Source organism: Melanaphis sacchari, unplaced genomic scaffold (assembly GCF_002803265.2).
Source record: "Melanaphis sacchari strain LSU unplaced genomic scaffold, SCAv2.0 Contig134_pilon_pilon, whole genome shotgun sequence".
NCBI classification, from domain to species: Eukaryota; Metazoa; Arthropoda; class Insecta; order Hemiptera; family Aphididae; genus Melanaphis; species Melanaphis sacchari.
Window position 1 is genome coordinate 1,537,498 of NW_020270560.1, and position 22,585 is coordinate 1,560,082.

The following is a 22,585-nucleotide window of genomic DNA, read 5'->3' on the forward strand; positions in this document are numbered from 1 at the left end:
TGAGTTAGTGAATCATTCTGTATATTATCTTCTAATTTATACCGTACTCATTAGTTTGATAATAGTAGGCATTAATATGTGAATTTGAGACGGAATTCGATAAATACCTACTTTGAAAATATTTATGATTATATAAACATGATTATACACTTATTCAGACATGTATTGATAAAATGTTTTTTTAAATTATTATTATTTTTTTTTTTTAACACACATTACTTTTAAGACCGTGTTTATTTATAATAATTATGTGTCAGAAAGGGTCTTTCAAAAGAAGTTTATTCAGTTGAGAATTTTTTATAACATAACTACCTTTTTTTATAAGGATAGTACCTATTGATATATCTTAAAAACAGACTCTGATTATGTTAATCATCACAATTCATGAGTATTGTAATACTATGATCATCACCAAACGCAATTATATGATATGTAAGTACCTTTTCCATAAAAACTTATAGCTGAGTATAATTTTAAGTAAAAATTAAATTAATTTTTATACATTTAATGATATTACAGTCCGAATGTATCGCTTTAAAATTATTAAACGCATAAATAGGTACACTTAGTACTTATTAAAGGATAAAATAGTTACAGTTTTTTGAAATTTATAACGCATGAATGCTTTTGTTGTTTTTACATATTTTTTTTTAATATTTATATTTCTATTTATTAGTTGTGACTTATAAATAATATAAAAATGTAGTTTTATTACGAACTCGAAATACCATAAACCCGAGAAAACGTTAAATGTCTACTTTTATTTTGCTCACTACAATTAATTGATTGATTGTTTAAGAATTGAATAAATATTTGTATCTATATAATATACATTAAAATTATCTTTGTGAATTGTTGTCATATAACATAACTATACATTTACGCATGAGTGTATGTAAGTATGTTACAGTATATAACAAATAATCGGACGCTAAGATAAAATAGTTAGATATTAAAATACCTAATTCTTTCATTTTGAAAATACAAACCATAGACAATTTAATCTTCATTAAATTGAATAACGGTGGCGCTTGTGGGCATGTTTGATCTAATGTTCGTTTTGAGATAAAAAAAAAAAAAAACATGATACCAATACAGCTATAATAACTACTTGTTTATCTATTATGTTTTATACTATCGATGTATATGCAAGTGTAAAATAGCAGACAAAATATACGTGATGAAATGTACATTTTATTGCAAGATTTTATCATGTAGATATCCATATTATTGTACATATACTATATTATTTCAATATTTATAAATATATTTTAACAAAAAAATGTACTTTATAATTTTTATAGGCGTGTTAATAAAGTCTTCATAATGTCTAACTATTTCAATAGGTTAAGGTAAGATACGTATTGTCGAGATATAATTCTATGTGTGCAAGTTAAATTTATAAGTTATTTATATGCCTAATATGAATACAGTCAAACAAATTATGAAAAAAAGTCATAAAAAATGCTGTCTCACATTTGGTGAATAACATGATTTCAGTATAATATAGTATGTTATACATAGATATCGCATATTTATCTATATAATTTTAATGATTTAATTATTTTAATAAGAATTGGTCATACCAAGTAAGAAATACTATTAAAAACAATATTTATCTGTAAATGGGAACATTTATGTAAATTTTTATCGATAATATTACATTTAATTATAAGATAAAAAAACGCACAAGTGTCGAAAGAATATTTATGATAATATATTTTTTAAATTAATACGTGAAATCGTAAATAATATTACAATAAAATAATTTATTACATTGACGAGGCTAAGTTAGGAAATATTTGAGTGGCTTCAGAAGTTTTTGGGAACCCTAGTCCCTCTCTGATTCACGCCTATAAACATCGTTTAGTATTTGTACTTGATGTTAATAAGACCATTTAGAAGAGTTTTGAGTAATTTGATAGTAATTGAACATCATTAATACTAAAAAAATATTTAAAGTATAACAAGCATTTTTGTGGTTTATCTAAGTTTTAAACTATTATTTATAAAACAAATTATATTTAATGAGATTCTTGACTAAAATCTGTAATTTAATTCACTTAAAATAAGTTTATCTCCACATTTAAATATATTATTCTAATTTACATTAGTAGTGAGTAGGTATTATAAACTAAATTTTCCTATTTGAGTACATTTTCTCACGATCATAACAAGCAAAAATAATGAAAATATGGAATGTCTGCAATTAAAAACAGCTATAACAAAACTTGAAATAATAAATATTAAAACAGGAAAAAAATTAAGTTTTTCGGCTAATTTCGTTTGTCTTTTTTTGTGCATGAAGTTAAATCCATAGATATGCCCATGTAACTGCTTGATAATTTTTTTTTAAAAACCTGGTGAAATAATCAAAATATTAAATAAACTAAGGTATTTTATTCGTTATAAATTTATCACATTTAATGTTACAAATTTAAAAACATACCTAATTATTCTGAGTAAATTTACATAGATGACTAATACCTATTTTTAAGAATCATAGTAGATAAATATTTATAATTAAAATATTAAGTAAACAAATAAATACTATAAAAAAGTAGAGTATTTTGTTATTATAACAATAAATATCCATATTTTTATGATTTTATAGGTATGATATTGTACAAGCTGCTGCAATTGAGTTAACATGTAGGTATTATAATTTATATTACGTCATTACTTTAAAAGTTGAGCTTAGATACTTATTATCTGTTAGCTTTTAACAAGATATAAGAATAATAATTGTAGTTAATCGTATAGTAGAAATTATATATATATATAAATATGTACATTATAAATTTCTTATAATTTTCTAGTGTTATAACCAAGCGTTGTAACTCACAATTCAATTTGTATCGTATAATATAATATTTTCCATATATTTTAACTTCGTAATCCAACGATAAAATCTTGCAAGGCCTTAATATAGACATTATTACTTAATTAGGTTTTAATGAAGCATTGAACTTTTGAAGTAATATTGAAATATTGTGATTAGAATATTCTTCTTCTTAAATTTTCAATTTTGAAATGTTTTTAAACAAAAAGTTCATAATAACATAGGCATTGGTTAACACGATTCGTATGATATGATAATGATTATAGTATTACCAGAGTAGTTATAGACGATGAAAATTCCCTTTAATAATAGTAAACTTTATTGACACGAGTGCAAAACAATGACCGTATCCATTAAATGAATAAACAAAAAACGCTATTAGACAATTTAAAAGTGGTTTGAAATATTGCAATTGTATAAAAATATTAATATGACAAATATTGAAATATAGTAACAAATGGTAAACAAATCACTATTAATTTAAATTATTATCTGGTCAAATAATATAATTATTCTCGACTAGGTCAAAAACAAAGATAATTTTCATGACGTTAATAATAATTTTTAGATCAATTATTTAAGATTACTAATCCATCAATTATTACTAAATACTAACAGAAAAATTATTTATTCATTAGTATTAAAACGCTTGTGTTGGTAAATATCATATTTAATTTAAAATTATATATTATAAAATTTAGCCTTAGTCATCGATAATAGAATAAGAATTGGAAATAAAATAAGGAGAATTTTGAATTAGATGTGTGTCTAAAAATATTTTAGAATAATAATAATTAATTGTGCTTTGTATTTTCATCTAAACTTTCCAAACATCACTTTAGTTTCAATCGACTAATGAATTCACTGTATTCACTTATATATTATATACAGAACCAGAATTAGGGTGGAATGAAGCCTAGGTCAAATTTTTTTTAAACAAGGCTTATAACATAAAGACTTTTTTTTATAGTAATTTTTTTAAAATAATGTATAATTTTATTAACGCGAGGCCCAAAATTTTATACATAAGTGCAAGACCCGGAGTAGGAGCCCCACTAGCCCCTACCTAAGACCGGCTCTGATTATATAGGTAAATAAAATTATAAGTGAAACTTCCATAGTACTAAGTCTCAATGAGTATCAAAAAGATTCTTATCACAAACAAATTCATTAAGTAAAATCAAATAAACTGGTCTTAATTGTTAGTTATGGTTTTAAAAAATCTAAACAGAAAATGTCGTCAAATAAAAGTTTATTGCGATGATAAATTTTTAATATTCATAATAATAATATAATATCAATATATATTATATTATAAATATTACTGACAAATTTAGTGTCTTTAGTAGAAAGGCACCATTGGTACTAATATACATAAATTATTAATTAATAATTACCAATATCATTTATTTGTTTTTGTTACAAATAATATTAATAGCATTCTTGCTAAATTATGTTCACACATTTTATTATCTTTTAAAACCAAATATTTTTGTATGGTTCATTAGCTCTTTATGTTGGCAGATGACAATTTGTTTAAAGTTAGAAATCCTGAACGTATAGTCCAATAGGTAATAAATATAGTGCATAGATTCTACCTGTAATATTATGTTATTTCTAAACTCATAATATCAATAAGCAAAATTAACTTATCAAAAAATGTTTGTCAAAAGCAATAACTAACACATGTGCAAGAAATCTGCTTGTAAAATATTTTATCATCATTAATTTATATTTTTATAATTATAATTATTATTGTGGGTATGTCATACCAATGTATATTTGTAAAACAAATATCCTAAACGTATTGCTAGTTGATTCAGTGTTGCCAATAAGACTTGAATAAGTATAACTCGGCATTTCGAAAATAACTGTATTTTAGTTTTTAATTTTATGAAATTTTATTTATCGAACCATTCACTAACATTATATTATATCTTATAGTTTCCGACTGATTATTCAAAATCACATATACAAATTATTAGGTAAGTGTATGGCCTCAAACGGCTAGACATATATATATATATAAATTATTTTTATTAATTAGTAGATACGATAATTATACGATTATTTGTTTTTAAGAAAATATGGTATTTAAATACAGATTGACACTAAAGTAAATAGAAACCATATTAGTTGTTTGTGAGATAAGCAGTACACCGAAGTTCATATGTCAAGTTACCAGGATTTAATATATCTTAATGGTAACCGGTTGTACAGTATTGCCCAGCACTTTAAACTCTATAGACGTGTGCAATACAGTTACATACTAATATTGTTTGTAAATTCTATACAATGATGCTACGTGCGATTTATAAGAGCAAGTGGTCCGTCAAATCGATTTCAACAAAAGTAAGTATTCGGATAGGTAGGTAGGTACTTAATATTATTATGTTATTTTAATAGTCACATACAATGTTATTATTACCTACTCACAAAACGTATTTACAACACGTAAAGATATATGTTTAAAATTGGTTTAATATTTACAATGTATATCCAGCGAGTTGTAAATCGTTATTTATATATGAGAGAAAACGAATTGATGTATTTTTAACTTTTAAGCGATATAAATTTTAAGTGTGTATGTTTAACGTAAAAAATATTACGAACAATAGTAATAACTAATATCTAACTGTTGTTTTATGATCCCACACGTGGCATACTACTACGGGCTATAAAAAATTTGGTACTACATGTACCTAACTGATTTTGGCAAGTGGCACTATTGAACAACCACACATAGGTACTTTTTATAGATATGAATGAAAAAAATGTAAAGACAAATAGGTACCTACCCAAAAACATATAGGTACCTACCTACTTAAATAAGCTTTGTTATAAATCACGAATAATCCTATACCTATCATATCTTATAGATAAACGTATTTTTATCAGTTGTAAAATTATATTTTAAAGTTCAAACACTCTTGAAACAACGTTACCTACTTCCAAATTTCTTATCAGTTTTGTTTAAGCCTGCGTACAACATGGCTTATTTACATCGATATCGTGTTGGCATTATAGTTTTGTGTTGGTTATTAGTATTATAGTAAGTATATTAAACATTTCAAAAGCTTATATACCTATAAAAATATTGAGTGGAATCGAGATTTGGATAGGTGCCTAAGTAAATATTTATTAATAATAATAATTAGAATTTGATTATTATAGTAATGTTTCTATTGTAATCTTTTAGATTTTAGTAATTTTACTGAGTAATATAAAAGTAAAGAAAAAAAATACAACCACTAAGACTTATTTTAAATTAATCGTAGGTACTTATTGAAAAAATTAAATATATTATTTGGTATAAGGTAAAGTTGATAGAATTAGGATCATAATTTTTCATTCATAATCTTTTATAGTTTTGTACCGTTACCTAGATTTATAACTCGAGAAATTACGATGGCAAAGTAACTGTGTAATGCAAATATATGATATTCTGTATTGTTTTGGATTTAGGTGGTTAAAATAATCAATGAATTATTTATTGCGTAATAAATAATAAGAATTATGTATCATGTATGTTTCTAATGGTCAATAACATCTTATTATTATTTATTTATTTATTTATTTTTTTTTTTTTGATACCTACATACTTGACTAACTTGTTTTTATACACTTTAAATAGGTCTATTAATTAAAATCTACAATACTTTCTAAAAATTATTATCATACCATCTATAATTTGAAATGAACCATCAATTTCTTTTTTTATTTATGTTATTAATTTAGAAATCTATAACTTAATAAAAAAATTAATTTAAACAGTTTTTTAAATTCATTGGTGAGATATATTATTATGAATATTAAGTTAAACTTCATAAAGATATGTGTCTTTTAAAATTTACTTTTAAAAGAATACAAGAAGTTATATAGTATATTATATTATAATACAATAATAGTAGATCATAAAAAATAACACGTAAGAAAATTTATTTGTTTTTAGACTTGTACCTTTGCTCTGCAACGTTTTAAAATAATATGAAAACACAATTCATGGTATTTAAATATTAAAGTAATTTAAACGGTTTTTAATATAGAGACCCTAGATAACTGATTAACCATTAGTTTACTTCAATACTAATAAAATATTAGCATTATTGTATTATTTCAATATTTATAATCATGATTATTAGAATAATTGTAGAACTTATTTAAAATTTGAATTTAGTAAATGTAAATTTAATATATACCTTATTTTAAATACAATATGTATATTTGTATAAGCTAAAAAAAACAAATTTATTATTAAAAAAAATAATTGAAAATAAGGGTTAAATAAAAGCAATTAATTGATTCAAACGTCAACATATTTGTAAGAAAGTTATGTTTGTACTATAATAATGTTAAACGTAAAAACATTGGAATTAATTTTGAAATTATTGTAGTTTATGTATCTGTGAACTGAAAAGTTAATACTGTCCTTTTTCTTTTGAAATAATTTTTTTTCGTATTTACAATGCGAGTATAAAATTTATGTGTATAATTTAACATCAGTTTGTTTATAATCTTAATATATTTTTCAAGATATAATTAACTAATAATATATTTTTTTAGAAATCATTGTTTGATGAAGTTTTGACGGACACATTTGGTAGGAAACATAATTATCTTCGAGTGTCACTGACTGAACGTTGTAATCTTAGATGTAAGTGAACACTAGTATTCGTATATATATTATTTATTAATTACAGACCTGACTTATTAAGTTTGATTGAAAAATGGCTGTACAAACAATTTTTATCATGAAAATAAATACAACATATGATGTACAAAAATATAAATAATTTTAATTATATTATTAAAATCTCTGTACTAAGTACTTTTAAAACGCGATTTAATTAAAATAAAATTTGTTTAGGTGAATATTGTATGCCACTTAAAGGTACAAATCTGTCGGAACAATCGAAGTTGCTTTCGAATAGCGAAATAGTCCGTTTAGTTTCATTATTTGCTAAACACGGAGTGGATAAAATTCGAATCACTGGTGGAGAACCTACAGTAAAAAAGGATATTATTCAAATAGTTGGTAAGCTCACAAGGTCGAAATAAAAGATTTAAATTAAGAGGACGCTACACCCACATGTGTTATTTTCGTATTACATATTTACGACATAGCAAATTGTCGTTCATCAGAATCCATTTTATGTTATTAGCTTAATATTAGAGTAAATTTACCTATTATCAAACTTAAAGGTAGTTATAATTTTAAAGTGAGTTATAAGAATTTTAAAATGTAATATTTTACACGACTATAATACTTTGCAGTTTAAAATTAAAATATAAATTTAAGTCTATGAGTAAGGCTAGATAAATGCATACCTTTAAATAGGTAATAGGATAATAGGTAATTTTACTCTAATATTAAAGCTAATAACATAAAAAGGATTCTGCTGAATGAAAATTTGCTATGTTGTATATAAGACGGAGATAATAACACATGCGAGTGTGGCGTTCTGTTAATGATAATCAATATTTTGAGGTTTTTCTGTAGAAATTTCAAAAATAAAAATAACTCTCTTAATAAAAGTAAACATACAGGAACTCAGTAGAACTAATATATTCAAGATCACTAGTACATTTATTAATAATATATTGAAATAATTCCAGTCTGAAGTTATCACTGAATATATACTATAACACTATGTACAATGTACATATTTTATACAATATATACCTCTCAAAATAGTAACTGTTAAAAAAAAACTGAGCATATATTTTAGTAAACTAAGTGGCTTATAGTTTATTAGTATATGGTCTTTTAATAAGTATTTTAAGTAGTGGGCGAATTAAGTTCCCGCACAAAAAAAAAAAAAAAATCACACGTTTATTACATTCCTCCCATTTTATTCAAACTTGAGAATTGGGACTAACAATTAAAAAAAAAATTAGAGCTGTTAAAAATTATTTGTTTTTGTATTTTTAATATTTTATTCGGTAAAAAGCAAAATATTAATGAAATATAAATACTCGTACTATTTTTAAATTCATGAATTGTCAATATCAAGTTGTTTTTTATTGCAATAATTAAAAGTGCTACCATACATACTACATATTTCCGATCGTTTCAATAATTCTGTATAATAGTATCACACGAAAATAAAACAATCTCATTTACATAGTAATTTTCAAAAATAAAATATTAATTTCTATTAGTTTTTACATAAATTGAATACGAACTATTATAAACTTATTTAATTATACTATAACTTATTTGAATTATATTTTTTTTCTTGTATAAACTTACATATGTATCCGTTTAATTGCTACTATTCATGTAGCAAACATTAGGTAGGATAATTAAATTCCATATTTTGTATTAGAATCACTCAGAGATATCAAAAAACTTAAAACAATTGCAATGACTACAAACGGTTTAACTCTAACAAAACATTTGGTGGATCTTCAGCGAGCTGGATTAAACGCGCTAAACGTTAGTTTAGACACGTTGCAACAAAAAACATACGGTAACATCACTAGAAGAGACGGTCGGTTATTGAAAAAAGTATTAGCAGGCATCGATTTGGCATTGCAATTAGGATTCAATCCAGTTAAGGTACGTATATATATATTATACATATAGTGTTTAGTTTTATCGTTTTTCCTTAATTTCTAAGCCCCTTTTAACCATACACCATGCAACAAATTACAAACACATATAGAAATTTTATTTTAATATGAAAATAAAAATATTGATTAAGTTTTTAGATAGTATTAAATTATATTATAGAATAAGTACATACATATTATAAAAGAAAAGATTTTAATGAATTAAACATTTAAATTAAATACAATTTTTTTTTTTAATGTTGACGCAGAAATTTCTGGTTTTTTTATTTTTATCAAAAACTGCTTTTTCTTTTTTTTTAGTTCAGTTTACAGGTTTTGAAAAATTTGGCGTTATTCCATTTTTTTTCGTTATTTCATATTTATTGTGACTTGAGAATAGTTTGAGACAGCTATTTCGTAAATTTAGTAAGTGTTTCTTCAAATCTGATTAAATTAGATTAATAATTTATAAAGTATGTTTATCAATTTAAAATATTATGTCTGAATTAAAATTAAGTTTTTTAACTAAGAGGATTTTCCAAACTACCTTGGCACTTAAACTGCGAGTATAAAGACCTCCTCTGTATGGGGGGCCCAGTCTATTTGTATATATAACAAAGCTTTTGCACATTCGTTTAATCATGGCGCATTTAAATTTGTGAAAGAATAATCAACACATTGTTTTTTTGAGGTCGTTGACACGTGTTTTAAATACATGACCTTCGATAAGTAATTGAATTTATGGTTGTTTTGTACATGTCTAATGTTATCCACCGCACTGTCTAACAAGATGCCAAAATATACTGTGTCGAATCTTAAAACACTTAAACCAGTCAATTAATGTCTTCAATTCCTTGTTTGTTAGTTCTTCAGAAATTTTATGTGATTATTATAGCTTAAATTATCAACCCAGAAATAAGTAAATTGATGACTTTTATATAATATATAATCTAACCATATGTAAATATTGACCACAGTTTTCTCATTGTCGTTGTTTGATTTTTCTTTTTTCTTTTTTTTTTTTCATAATTTTATCTCATGAAATAATAAATTTTCGTTTTAACTTTACGCATACTATTTATTGTTTCGATGTAGAGCTGGAACATAAAAAGTTGCCAACCATCAGGTATTCTTTTAATTCATTAATCTGTTTAAGTACATGTTATAGTTCTACATTAATTGTCCACGCTCAAAGACTTCACAAACATATTTCACTGACAGTATATCTTTTCTACTAGCTTAAATTATCTAGTTTTGTTTTAGATTCTAAGCATAATGATGAATGTATTGTTTTTTTTTTTTTTTTATAAAAATACTTTTTGTAATAAAAAAAAAAATACTTCTATTTTCAACGTTAGGGCTGGTTTCTTGTAGAAAATTAAGTTTAGTTGGTATACGGAGGAAAAGGATCAAAAATAAATGTTTACTTTATCAGTACATATAAAAATAAATTAATTAAGAACGGAAATTTTTCTCCAGATAGTCTAAACCTAAACCAGTGTTTGAAAAAATCGATTTTAGTGCAACTAAAAATTAATAACCTTAGATAATTAAAATTTTCTCCAAAATATTTATATTATCATTTTATATAGATACATTTAAAAAATATTTTGGTTCTTTTTAGGTATTTACTACCTATTTATACTTAATAGACATTTGAAATTTTCGCTTTTTAACTATTTTCAGTTTTTTTCTATTAATGTTAAAAAACATTTTTCGCTTGGTCAAAAACATTGAAAGCTTAGTACAATGTTCTGTAAAAAGTTATTATTAAAGCTATTTAAAAATAATAAAGATATTTATATAACATTTTTATATGTGCATTTTAAGTTCAAATTCTGACAAAATTCATTCAAATCATGAAAATTTGAAAAATTATTTTGTAATTATATATTTATTGTTAAGGATTAAATTTTAATATAGTATTTTACATAAGTAATTCTTACTGTAACCAAAGAATCTAAAAATATACAAACACAGTACTTATTTTCTTATATTCAATTTAAGTTTAAATTTGGATAAAATTAAATATTTATTAATAAAAATAATAATTTTAGTTATTTTATCATAATCTTAAAATATTATTAATTATTACATGAAACTCTCATTATATATTACTATATTTTATACATTTAATTACATTTTCTAATGCAGTGTTTTAAACAAGAACTAATTCAACTTATTGTATTAGTAACAACTAACAATATATATACATCAAAAAATATATTTAGTTGGTACCTACTACCTAATTTAGAATTATTTTGATTTATATAACAATGATTTTTTATTGAATTCAAATCTAACATTACAGTGAATTACTCCTCTTTGACGATCTATACAGTTGACGCCTTGTGTGCAGCAGTTCGTTTACCTATTTCCCCTCTTATTTTATAAATGCTTTCGCTATTAATACTATTAATACTTGAATTAAATATTTTCATTTTCATTTCGACGGAGAACAGGTTTCATTTCATTCATGGAATGTTTCGTTTGAAAAAACACCTGAGGCTTGTTACTTGTTTGTACATTATAGTTACTATCTTAATCATGGTTCTTATTAAACAGGTTTTATTGTAAAATAAATACATAATGATTATTAAAAATTATTCCGCTAATAACATCAAGAATGATTGATGAAATACAATATATTTATAAAACATAACATGTATGTAGTATGTACTTATACATTATTAAAAGAAAGAAGGCTAAAAAAATTGTAGTCTGAAATTTAAAAAATAAATAAATTATTTTATAATATTATACATTAAATCATATACATATACATATAATATAATTAATTAATATAACAATGATCATTTAAAAAAAAACTTTTAATCTTATTTATTTGTATCTTAAATTATTCATAAATCAAAATTATTTTAATAATTACATTTCAAGAAATGTATAAAAACATATATAATAAAAAAGTAAAAGATTAAGCTAATTGTAAATAATTGTAATTGTAAGTATTTATATATATGATTAGAGAACAGATTTATACGTAATGCATATATTTTTAAAATATGGTATTTAAAATTCAATAAGAAATGTTCATGATTTAAATCTTTTTTATTAAAATGATGCTACTTTTATTTTACATATTTTAGTACAATTTCATATTTTGGTATAATTATATATTTTTACGTATTTCACTAATTTGTAAATATTTTTAAACATATTTTATCATTTCATCATTCCTACGTTTTCAATCCATGTTGCAGTAAACAAAACCAGCTACTTATCGGCATATTGTCGTTTACTGTCGAAAAAAAATATTTTGATGTTTCTAGCACATATTTTATAAATTATACTTCCATATTTATGTAAATATTTCTGTATTTTTATTACATATAAATTCGTTCCCTAATAAATAATAATTATCAATATTTCAGTTAAAAATAAAATATGTAAAAATCGAAAATATTATAATTTTGTTGTTCTGAATATTCGATAGCTAATGTATATCATATTAAAAATAAATTGTTAGCAAAAACTCCTAACCTTTAAATTTCATATATTCTTTTAAAATTTAAAGATGTTATGCGTAGCGTCAACAAATAAATATCTTGTACGATTCTAGTTTTTGGATAATAATTATTCAGCTCGATTTAATTTTTTTTTTTTTTTTTTTGTTATTGTAGGTGAATTGTGTATTGATGAGAGGAATAAACTTCGACGAGTTACGTGATTTCGTTGAAATGACTAGAGACCGGACAATCAGTTATCGGTTTATCGAATTTATGCCGTTTTCAATGAATGAATGGGACGAAAAGCGAATGGTGCCTTATAAAGAAGCAATCCAAGAGATAATGAAGTCGTATCCTAATTTCGAACCTTGCGATAATGAGCTAAACTCAACTTCAAAGGTAAACTAAATTTAATATAACAGAATCATAAAACCAAGTAGGTATAACAACGGTAAGTTGGATAAATATTTGTCGAAAAAATTGCATTTGAATGGTAATTGTGTGTATAAAATATAATAGGTAATAGTAAAATATGTTAAAAGCTTCAAGTATCCCCGAAGAATATTATTAAATTATAACAAAATAACTAAAACCGTTATTTTCGTTTAAATATCGAATTTTGTCAAAATTTAAACTTAATGAATATTTATAAAAATCTATAATTATTTATTTTTAGATTATTTGGTTACATAATGAACTACTTATGAGAAATCTTGTTATAATTTTTCAATCCTTAGCTATAAAAATTAAATATTTTATAAATTTATTTTTAATAACAAAATAGTTTTCAAATTTCCGTTATTTTAACGAATTTTTTCAAAATTTGAACAAATGCTTATACAAAAATTCATCTATGTATCTAATATATAATTTTTTTTTTAATATCAATAATAACAGCTCATAAGGAACATTGTATTAAATTTTTAAGCTTTTTGACTGGTCAATAATTTTAAATGGATTTTTAATTGAAAAAAAAGACCAAAAAAATTTCAATCTTCTATAAATTGCTTGAAAAGTTTCAAAATATTTTCATGAAATAATACTATGTACAAAAATGTCATTTTAAACATTAAATTAAATTTTTATTTTACTTGCAATTCCTCAACAACCAATTATGGACACTGATACTACCACGAGTCAGCATGTAAAGTCACTTTGAAATATTATTTCAATAATGTATATAAAATATTTAAAATTTTAATTTTTCTCGTGATTTTATGAAAATTGCCTACATTAAACCTCTTAAAAATCGGGTTAGTGGCGTCCAATATAAATTAGTAATTGCATTCTATTATAATATCATATATATATATTATATGCAATGAGCATATTTTGTCTATAATTAAATTAATAATGTTTTTGTATAAAAAACTACGCTATGTCTATGTAACACAGATGTATCGGGTGCCAGGATTTGCAGGCAACATTGGCTTCATATCTTCCATGACCGAAGATTATTGCGACAGCTGTAACAGACTCAGATTAATGGCTGACGGAAATCTGAAAGTATGCTTGTTTCAAAATAATGAAATCAGTTTAAGGTAAATATTAAACATGAATCACTTTACCTAATATCCAGTGATGATAAAGCTTAGAATAACATTAACACAATATCCAGTAAACACTTGTTCAAAATTAGTTTTTAATATATAAACATATTTAACAAAAAAATAAAATAATTTGTAATAAGTATCTATCATATATCAAACAATCTGTACAAATAAAATACCTATGTATAAATAAGAACAATTTTTTATTCGAAAAAAAAATGTATTTTTACGTCATATGAAAATATTTAAATACCACAACAATATTGAATTATTTGAAAATAATATTCTCATTTATTAATATATTTAAATAGGTATTTTAAATAATATTTTTCTCATAAATATGGTAAATAGATAAACTAGCCTATACTTAAAAAAAATTAAAAATCATATTCTAATTAACAAATACATCATAATTTAAACATGAAAATATTATACTATCTACCTAAAAAATGACCTAGTAAATTGTAAAGGTAATTATAGTATGTTCCTAGAGTTTTATACACTGTAACTACTTATTTCTGTAGACTGCGGTTAATAAATATATTATTTAAATATTAAATTTTTAGGCTGTAATCTATAAGAAATTTATTAAATATTAGATTTAATTTATTAAAATTCTTTTAGAATCTTGTTGAAAAACTACATGTTACATCTAACAAATATTATTTAAATGCTGATAAAGAAAGCATAACACTATTTAAATTGTTTGAATTGTATATTGGTTTAGAGATCCGCTTCGGAAAGGAGCTTCAGATGAAGAATTACTGGACATCATATCGAATGCTGTGAATGATAAAAAGCGGAAACATGCTGGTAATACTATATTTTTTAATTTAATTAAGTAACTAATATAGGTACTAATAGGTAGTTTGATTTCTAAGGAAATCTCCAAATTCGTTACTAATCAGCGTGCTGATTATAAAATGTTTAATCTCACTTAGACGAATTATTTTTAACATAGTATAAAATTTAAAAAAATTAATTTTGTAATATAATGATGTTCATTATACCTATACAATTTATTGTTATATTATGGTTATCAAAATGATTGTTGATTTGTAAGTAAATTATTTTTCAAACTAGTATAACGAATATATTATAATATATACCTATGAATATTCTTTTAAATGTCTCAAGATGCATTTGTATAGATTTCAAAAATATCAATGCTATAATGTTCACCAACGATAAATATTAGAAATCATATATTGTATCATTTGTATCCATCATGCATGATTATTAATTGCGTTCAATTTTATAGAGGTTGCATTTTTTTTTACACACAATACATAGTATGATGTAAGTTATATATATTATGAATACATATCAATTTATAGAAATAATGAGACGTTTGTAGTTTGCGTCTAAAATGAATAAATAAAAATTTTGACTTACTTACCTAAGAGTCAAAAATCAATCAAGTATTATAGTAATCAGGTTAATACTTATAAACAATAGTTTAAAGATTCTAGCTTGATATACGAACACACCTGATTTGCTGTTTAGTGTTGTTGAGATATACTAAATTTTTATAGATTTTTTTAGTCGTTCGTAACATGCTTTGCCCATTTAAAACACGTTGATACATTTAGTAAATAATTTTGAAAAAATTTGTATTTCGGATTTAATAAAGTTCTTGTTAATAATAATTTAGTAAGTAATATTCTTAATATCTATTGAACTTTTCTAACAAAACAAAAAATTAAAAATACTGATTATTAACTACCTATTTGCTTATTTACTCACTCTTTTATACCTTTATTGATGAATATTAATGTATTACCTATATTAAAATCAAAACGAATAAATTATCAGTATTCGTATTTAAGGATGATGTCCTTAAAATTTTGAATTCAATTTTACTTTAATACAAAATTATTTTATGACAAAATAGAAATAATAAAGATCAAATGATTTAATCGTTAAATTATAACATCATAGTATTATGTCATTTTAAGAACCAAATAGATATAAATTACAATATAAAATCTTTGTTATATTATTATTTTTTAAACTTGCTTTGCTATTATATTTCAAAATTATATCAAGATTTTCAACGTATTATTACATTTAATCTAAAAAATGTATAAGGCCTTGTAGAATTTCGCATAGAGTCTCACAGTCCATCGATGTCACACTAGCGCGTGTACATCAAAGAGGATTATTGTTGAACAGTAGTCAATATTTTTTGTTGATGTTGTCATGTTGACATCTGGCCAATATCGTTTAATACCGATTCAGCACTTAATTCTGTTTCATATTTTATCAGTAGCATTCTTCATTATACAAATGAAAAATATGTAGGCATTTTTGCTACTGTTGCAATATATAAATTCTAACAAAAAACTCGGAAAATGTCACACTATAGTTTATAAATGTACTTAATCGTGAAAACACTAAAATCTAATTTTTAAGGCTGTAAATATGAAGAAAAAATACCTGATATATTTAATCACAAAATGAAAATAAGTTTTTTTTACAAAATTATTACTTAGATATTTGTTTTATATCCACTAATTATGGTTTATTTTTAAAACTTTTATATTAGCTATATGGGTATATAATATTAAATATAAATAGGTGTATTCTTGAATAACAACTCCGCCCGCCGCCTTGCGAATAAATCTAATCCAATATATAAAATTTTCTAAAAAGTTTTCTTTTTTTGACCAAAAATAATTAATAATGCGCAACCAAGGATACTACTTTGGTAAGTTTCCGCAAATATACACACAAAAATCATTTACATCACTAGCAGAATATTATCCTTCGTGGAAGAACGTGCGTAAAAAAACAGAACGAAGATTCATTATAATGAATTACTATACTAAATTCAATGATGCTTTATTTTCATTAATTAACAAGCTGACCCGGCAAACGTTGTTTTCAGCTATTATATTATATAAATAAATATTGATTGAATATAACGATGTTTTAGGAATGAAAAATCTTCCTCATATGCCAAATCGTCCAATGATTTTGATCGGCGGATGAGTAAGTCCGACAACACATACATCACATAATATATTGCCTACATTGTAAGACAAATATTTAAAGTCTAGAACCTTCATAGTTCATATTCATATCGCGGTGAGACTTGATCAAAGTCTAGAAGTGAACTCATCTCCTTGTAAACAGGAAGGGGAAATATAGAATTATTTATTAAGTACATCATTTTACTTTAAGTTTACATTTAAATTTTTTTTAAATTTTTTATATAGTAGTAGTTAATAATTATTATTATATTATCCACTATTATGATTTAATAAGACTTACGTATATTAAACTATTTAGACTGTTATGTTCGAAAATAAATATTCTTTTATGTTGATTCCGATGAATAAATATTTTTTTTTATTAAAAAATAAATTGTTGGATGTTGATTTTATAATTATGGCAAGTATTGGTCTCAACAGATTTAATTCGGAAAGTCATGATATATTATATTATTATACAGCCCAACTAAATAGGAAAATATAACAAATAAGACATAATAGTAAAATATTAAAATGTCACTACAGACACATATCCAAGAACTTTTAATGCGTGGGAAAGATTCAGCAAATTTAAACTTATTTACTAGTGGAAAACCACTCTTTACTTCGTGCATAGAATATTTATTCTTATTGTAAAAATATATCATATTTATTATGCTGAAACAGTATTAAACAAATCAATTTAAAAAGAGCATTTATAACTAAAAAAATATTATTTTATTAACAGTTCTTTTAGTTAAATACTAAGTACTAAATATTAAATATAAATCATTAAAATAATAATAAAAAAAAAAATAACAAAAAAATGTTAAAAATATTCAAATTGCCAAAATTAAAATAGTTATTACTTTGATTACATTAATACTAAAGGAGAAATAGACGGTAATAATTGTAAATATTTTTGTACTAAATATGTTTTATCATTTTGAAAAGTATCAGGAATTATATTATGCAAATGTTATTATTTGCACTGTTTTATATGATATATTGTTATCTAATCATAATACTCTATAGTTCTATACTATTATTAGTATATTATACCATATAAGAATACAGTACACAGTCAATTAGGTACATAAATATTGGATACTTAAACATTTTCTGTCCAATTACTAATACTAAAAATTTAATTTTAAAACATTTTACCATGATGAATCAAGTATAACAATGTCTCACTAACGAATAACTTATAACAATAATATGCTCACCTTAAATGAGCAGCTAGCATAATAGGTAACTAAAAAAAAAATTTTTATATAGACAATGGTATTACCTTTATTGGGACCAAATGATCAATTAGGCAAACCCATTTGAAATCGTCATAGTGTGATGCGATTATAATGAGGTCGTAAGAAACCCAAATATGTTCCGATTTCTGACATAAAAATTATCAAAGTCATATTGGATAATATAATAATGTGAGTGTGCATAATGCATGAGTGTGTGTGCATTTTGTGTGTGTATAATACATTTATAGTTTATAAAAACTGATTATGTTTCTCAAGTCAAAATTATAATAATATAAACATGTTAAAGAAAAACCTGTGTTTTATATTATAAAAGTTTATTTACTATCTCAGTTCCATGGGAGAGGGAGGGGGTAATTACGACAAAATAAAAGAATTTATCCCCCATTATCTTTTTTCTTTAATATTTATAATATTTTCATATTATATTATTGATATTTTTATAAAGAAAATAACATGAACAGTTTAATTTTGTACATAATCTGATAGAAAATATTTTTTCAAATTATAAAACCAATACACACTAGTGGAGGTAAATACCGCAGTACTTACAGGCACTTATAAAATGTGCTATAATTTAAAATCAAAAACATTTATCGTGAAATAAAACATTTCAGATCTCTTTTCATTTCTTAAATTAATAAATTTAAATATGAAAATGTTAAAACTTTAATATTTGTAAGCTTTGTACCGTGTGACTCTGTGTATTTATAGTCACTACTTATGTTATGCTAGAGATGTCTAGCATGGCCATAATGGCTGTTTGATGTTCATCGTGAGGCTGTAAATATAAGTCCGATTTAAGTATTACAGAAAAAACTAATTTACTACTTTAAGAATAATTATTGTGATCTATTTATTAATATTTTTATTCGATAAATCTATCGATGACACTTAAATGTATTTTTAATGATCAAAAGTCCACGTCAAGAAACTAATATTTAAACGCACACTGTTGTTTTGCCTCATGATTAATAGGTATTCGTTTCCACAGTTTCTGAACGATTTCCGTGAACATTCACACGCCGTCCATTGAAATTCCCGTCACGCGTTCCCGGGAATCGCCCGTTCTTACGTTTACATAAAAAAAAAAAAAAAAAATAATAAATAAATAGATTTTTAATGTGCATTTATAGGCGGTGGGATTTTTAGTCAGAATATTGAGGCTAATTTGATTTTTTTTTTCAACTCAACTCTGAACTTGGCACCGTTGCGCCTAAATAGAGACATTACAAAATGCATGTCGTCGAAAAATGTTTTTCCTGTTTTATTCCTTTCGTGTTACAGTAGCTGATCGGAGCACGTCGGTGGTGAGCGCGAACCGCGGCGGCCGTCTCGCCAGAAACGTTCGTACGGCGTCCAGCGGCGGCCGTATTCTCGCCCGAAACATTTGTACGGCTTCCGGTGACGGCGACGGCGGCGGTGACGATCGACCGCGCCTGACGCACGTGGACGGACGATCGGGAGACGCGCGCATGGTGGACGTTTCGGGAAAACGCGAAACTCGGCGGACGGCCACGGCGGTGGCTCGCGTCCGGTTGGACGCGACGGCCACGCGGCTGGTTGCCGAGGACGCGTGCAAGAAGGGCGACGTGCTGTCCGTGTCCAGGCTGGCGGGCATGTGCGCGGCCAAGGCCACGTGGCAGCTGATACCGTTGTGTCACCAGATCAGGCTGGACTCCGTGGCGGTGGACTGCCGGCTGGACGAGCGCCGCGGCCGCGTCCACATAACGGCCACGGCCGTCAGCACCGACCGCACGGGCGTCGAAATGGAGTGCCTGACGGCGTGCGCGGTGGCCGCGCTCACCGTCTACGACATGTGCAAAGCCGTCAGCCGGGACACGGTTATCGAGCACGTCAAACTGTTGTCCAAGACGGGCGGCAAAACCGATTACCGAGCAAAGGACGACGACGTCGACGGTTAGCCAACATTATGTATAATTTTATGTCGGGGCAAAACGATCGTTTTAGACGTTTTTCGGCGAGTAAGATATTGCTTTCAAAACTCACTTGTCCGTACCTACTTACATATTCGCTAAATCATATTATTATTGTTTATCAGTATCATATTGTGTAGTACCTACCTATCACAACATCTAATCAGATGTTGACTGATGTTGTCCGATCTTCTTTATACTTGTAATAATTTTTTTTATACAAATGTTTAATAATTTAATAGTATTTGACTAGACGATTTGAAAAAAAAAAAATAAAAATATATGAAATAGATTTTCAAAATCTAATATACCCAATACAAATTATAACTAACAACTGCGCATATCTACGTAAAACGCTTACTTATTAACATCAGACATGCATAACATATTATGTGTATACGTAGTAGATACGTTCTAAACACATCAACACGAACCACTGTTAAACTAACCGTTAAATGTTGATAGGTATCGATTTAAAGTCATCGTTTTACTCGTTTAAAGAAACAAAAATATTGCTGTTTCATTTTGAGGTAATAGGTACCTACCTATACACGTGAATATTGCTTGTATGTTAAGTTGCGTTATAGAACGAATGTGAAAAATAATTGATAAAAATGATCGAATGTTAACGCTTAAATATTTTGTCGCAAGTGTTGAAGTGTACCTACACCGTACGTTACACTCTGCAATTTTTTTTGCACATACCTAAATATCCCCCTACGAGCACTTGTTGTACTGTTGTGAAATATTTAAATGAAAGAATTCAAATAGTTTTATAATACTTTCAGCATAAAGTATTTTAAAAACTTTTTTTTCGAAAATTTAGACGTATATATCTATAAATTTTTCCTAAACTAATACCTAATAATTTTATTTAATGTGGGCAAAGAGATCATGACCAAAAATCCAACATAACGAAAGATATGACATTGAAAAACGTTGCTTGTGACCTAACCGAACAGATTTTTAAAATATTTATAAGGGTTGTTTTCACTAAATACAAAATACAGTTATAAAATAATATCTAATCATATAACTATTTTATTTACCGAGCAATATAATACCAATAAAAACCCTGCTAAAATCAGTTCATTAATTTCAAAGCCTTTTCCAGATAAATAGTCGCAAACACGTGTCTCATGTAATATTATATTTCACTCATTTCGGTTATCGTTTATAAATCATAACTAACTAATTACAATTTGAACACTTTCCATCTGTGATACGCTACATAAATAAAATAAAATAAATTAGATTGTTTTATTACAGTTGCAAAAAAATCAATTTTCTAAAGCTGTGCAGTAAGTATATAGGTAACGATTTTATTTACTGTAGGTACTTAACCAGTATAAGATTCCCGTTTTCCAAAACAAAATTTCTCTGTGAACCCATCTTTGAAATGGGATATTTTTAAATCCCTTCTCATTAAACGTTTAGAGCGTCAGAGAAAACACTATTTCAAATTTCAAATGCTACGTTTTATCGTTATCGAGAAATAACGATGAGTGAGAGGTATTTAAATTGTATATATTGTACAAGAATAACGAAATACTTATTAATGCGCCGTTTAATTACAACACATCATATGTATACATAATATTATATATTAAGTTTATTCGCATACAGTTATTACATAATATGTATATGGTATTATAATATATAAATATAGAATATTATATCACTTGGGTCTATAATTATTATAATGGATTTGTTTAGCATTAAATAATCTACAAAATGAATAAATTACATCATAAATGTTGTTTTGAAATGGTAACTATGAGTTGTACATGTTTTACATTTATATGTATTATTATCGAATAGCCCAATATACAATATAATATAATATTTAACTTAAAAATTATAATACTTAATTATAGTTTGCTTCCATATAAATAAAATATATGATAGCATAGTGTTACATATTGTAAACTATAGTAATAAGAAATAATTAATAATTAGTCTTAGCATTTTTATAAATAATAACACAATAA

At 25.0% G+C, this 22,585-nt stretch overlaps 1 protein-coding gene across 2 annotated transcripts; it reads left to right on the plus strand.

Moving 5' to 3' along the window:
* The first annotated feature begins 5,029 nt into the window (after positions 1-5,029).
* On the plus strand, positions 5,030-20,856 carry LOC112591477 (GTP 3',8-cyclase, mitochondrial). Of its 2 annotated transcripts, none has more exons than XM_025335321.1 (8): positions 5,030-5,194; positions 7,406-7,496; positions 7,710-7,877; positions 9,172-9,404; positions 13,039-13,263; positions 14,260-14,405; positions 15,142-15,227; positions 19,945-20,856. In XM_025335321.1, the coding sequence occupies exons 1-8, from the start codon at positions 5,138-5,140 to the stop codon at positions 20,580-20,582; spliced, it is 1,644 nt and encodes a 547-aa protein (XP_025191106.1). In that variant the 5' UTR covers positions 5,030-5,137; the 3' UTR covers positions 20,583-20,856. The 2 variants fall into 2 exon arrangements, with proteins under 2 accessions (XP_025191106.1, XP_025191107.1); XM_025335322.1 differs by lacking the exon at positions 19,945-20,856 and adding an exon at positions 17,353-17,634 and having other exon boundaries at positions 5,034-5,194.
* The last annotated feature ends 1,729 nt before the right edge of the window (positions 20,857-22,585 follow it).

Excerpts from the sequence above, each read along its gene's own strand:
- LOC112591477 (XM_025335321.1), top strand. The coding sequence starts at position 5,138 with ATGATGCTACGTGCGATTTATAAGAGCAAGTGGTCCGTCAAATCGATT. Across the intron at positions 5,195-7,405 it reads TCAAATCGATTTCAACAAAA|AAATCATTGTTTGATGAAGT; the intron begins GTAAGTATTCGG and ends ATATTTTTTTAG. Across the intron at positions 9,405-13,038 it reads TAGGATTCAATCCAGTTAAG|GTGAATTGTGTATTGATGAG; the intron begins GTACGTATATAT and ends TTGTTATTGTAG.